Here is a 3205-nt window from a genome sequence, read left to right on the forward strand (position 1 = left end):
ATTTTATGGTCTCTCCACCCAACAGGAGGTAATGGAGCTTCGTAACCAGATCTCCCAGTCAGGAGTGCAGGTGGATGTTGATGCCCCTAAAGGACAAGATCTGGCCCAGATCATGGAGGAGATAAGAGCCAAGTATGAGAAGATGGCTCTGAAGAACCAGGAGGAGCTGAAGGCCTGGCACGAATCTCAGGTATATTCCAAAAGATAATTATTTTCTCGAAATCAAGTCTTGTTAAACACTGTTGCACGTCGATAGCACTGTTTTGCGACTAAAGTGAAATGTTATGCTCTCTCCAGATCACAGAGATTCAGGTACAAGTCACACAGAACACAGAGGCCCTCCAGGGTGCACGTACAGAAGTCAACGAACTTCGCAGACAAATTCAGACATTGGAGATCGAGCTGGGGTCACAGAAGAACCTGGTGAGTTTGTTTTCTTGTAGCCATTGTAGAAGCTGCAATTTCCAACTGGTCTTTACAATCCTTTTTATTAAATTAGCTGTATTCAAGTATCATGTCTTGAATTTGTCTCAAGACTTCTTCTCAATGAAGTCTACTCAAACTCTTGGGTTCTCTTTGTTTGATTCTCCAGAAAGGATCACTGGAGGCCAATCTGCGAGACACAGAAATGCGCTACAACATGGAGATTGAGAGTCTCAATGCTGTCGTTATGCAACTGGAGGCTGAACTCACACAACTGCGCAACAACATCCAGCAACAGACGCATGATTACGAGTCTCTGCTGAACATCAAGATGAAGCTGGAGGCAGAAATTGCCACCTACAGGAGGCTTCTGGATGGTGGGGACTTCAAGTAAGTTTTCTTCTGAAGCATACAGAGATTTTTTCACAGCACTTCACCATTTGTGTAGGCGTGTCCTGTGGTTTTTCAACTTTGTGACTAGGTTTGCTAGAGTATTTGTTTTGTGTGGTTGGTAACAAGTATGTTTTCTCCTGCAGGCTCCAGGATGCTCTTGAAGAGCAAAAGAAGGTGAAAGTAATGACGGTCACACAGACGCTGGTGGATGGGAAGGTGGTGTCTTCAAGCACAGAAACCAAGGAGAGGAAACTTTGAACATCAAATTTCAGATCAACCTCCACGACACATCAGAAAAACCTAATGGGCCAATGATAACATGATCTAAAGACAGGTTGGACTTAACACATTAGATATTTATTTAGTCCAAGGTACCTTAATGTAAGTGTCTCAGAGCACATTTGCAATGAGATTTTAACTAGCACATTTCAAAACTAACTTAAAACAAAAAATCTTAATGTTTTTTGTTTTTTTACATTTTAATAACTACAACCAAAAAAGACTGAAGGTCAAAAAACACTATTGAACTTTATTAAATATTTTTGAAATGACAATGATTGTTTACGATCATCAATTGTCCCATTTTGGTTTTATGTCGTGTTGTTGTCATGATGTCTTGTCCTTTCAAATAAAAGACACTTTCATCAAATCTTTGCATTCTGCTGGTCATTAAAGTTTTTTGACAATATTCCAGTCAGTCTGATCAAAGGTAGCTTTGGGCCTCAAGTGTCATCATTCTTGGCACCCATTTTTAGGGGGGAAAAAGGCCCTTAAGTTGCATAATTAAACCAGACAGTTTTTTCAAAATTTCATATAATTTCAAACAATTTTCATAAAAAATAATGTAATTTAATAAAAATATATAATTGGTGGCTATGTGAACATTAGATAAAAAATTAAAAAATAAATCTGAAGAACTAACTAAATGCTACTTATGTCTTCACAAAAAACAAGAAAGGAAGACAGCCACATTCTATAACTGACTATTAAATAATGTCAGTTGTGATGAGACCTTTTGTTGTGGAAGTCGGTATCTTTAATATTTATTTCAGCCACTGTGACTTGTGAGAGTTATTCATAGCTATCGTGAGAACAGAAAAAGGGGCTTGATTTTGTTAATTTATTCATGCAGACAGCATGAGCTCCTGTAAGATGTTGTTTGAACAGAATGATTTTATACAGTTAGTCCATGTTAGGACTTATCTAAAATAAATTAAAATTAATTCTAAAAGACATATTACTGAAAAAATACCAAATGAGGTCAGTTGAGTAGTTAAAGGGTATAGTTCACCCAAAAATTTTAATTGTCATCATTTACTCACCTCATGTTGTCCCAAAAATTTTACGAATTTCTTCCTTCTTCAAAATGCAAAAGAAGATCATTTGAAGAAAGTTTCAACTGTGTTTGTCCACACATTAGCCGCTTTTCCACAGTCGGGCCAGTGCGAGCCAGTGATTTAAACGGGCCGGGCGGGGCTAATAGCCTCGGACCTGTAGCACCGAGGCCAAAATCACGCTGTGTTTCCACCGTCGGGGCAGAAGCTCTGCTGTGCTTCACTAAAACCCGCCCTTTACACGCCTCTCAGGAACAACGTCACGCAACCCCATCATTTCACCAACAAAGAGAAGTTATCAGAAAACTAATAAGAAATAAGTCACTGGAACTAACGCGATCACAAAACGAACATGATAAAAGCGGCCGTTTGTTTGCATGCTTTGTTAAAGATTTAAATCCAAAAGCATCAATGTTTTACAATAATAAGTGATACATTGATCATAATGAATTAATTTATCAGGATTGAAAATTAGTCACACAGAAATAAAGTGGTATGAACATAGCCTACCTACTTATTCAGTCGAGTCCGTTTGTTTATTTGTAGTCACAGTATATACATCACATTTAGAAAGAATGATCATTTCTATATTTTTATAAAAGCTCCCGAACAAAAACCATTATTATATTTGTATGACATACGCTGAGCTAAACTCTCGAGACGAGACTTATGACAGATAAAATACGTTACTAAGTAAATACACGATTGTGATAGAGAATTAGAAGCTAACGTCTGATTTCTTCAAGCGGTCGTATTTATGTTTACTATGGTAACGTTAATGGCTAGCGTGCATAGTCTTTTGCATCGCTTATAAATATTTCTGCCTTGTATGGTGATCATAATACACTTTGGATCAAGTTATTTCAAACACTCGCTGCTGTCTGAAAGTTAGTTTTGAACTCAAATTATTTTAAAAGTCTTTAATGCTAGTGTTATCTGTTAAATTTCTGAAATGATCCGTGGCGCTGACGCTCTCCAGACGTAGAGAAACTCCGCCTTTGTTCATAACCACTCCTCTAGCCCCAGCTGGCCCGCTTTGGCCCAAGGTTTTCGTC

The 3205-nt window shown here is 38.0% G+C and overlaps 1 protein-coding gene across 1 annotated transcript; it reads left to right on the forward strand.

Moving 5' to 3' along the window:
* Positions 1–19: 19 nt before the first annotated feature.
* LOC107705654 (keratin, type I cytoskeletal 18-like) lies at positions 20–1268 on the forward strand (the record flags this gene model as incomplete). The annotated part of the gene is made up of 4 exons (XM_016509046.1): positions 20–190; positions 298–423; positions 593–813; positions 960–1268. Coding segments are annotated over 4 exons (633 nt in total), but the record flags the coding sequence as incomplete, so codon positions are not given.
* Between the last annotated feature and the right edge of the window lie 1937 nt (positions 1269–3205).

The sequence above is a fragment of the Sinocyclocheilus rhinocerous genome, unplaced genomic scaffold (assembly GCF_001515625.1).
Source record: "Sinocyclocheilus rhinocerous isolate Xijiao unplaced genomic scaffold, SAMN03320098_v1.1 scaffold263, whole genome shotgun sequence".
NCBI lineage: Eukaryota > Metazoa > Chordata > Actinopteri > Cypriniformes > Cyprinidae > Sinocyclocheilus > Sinocyclocheilus rhinocerous.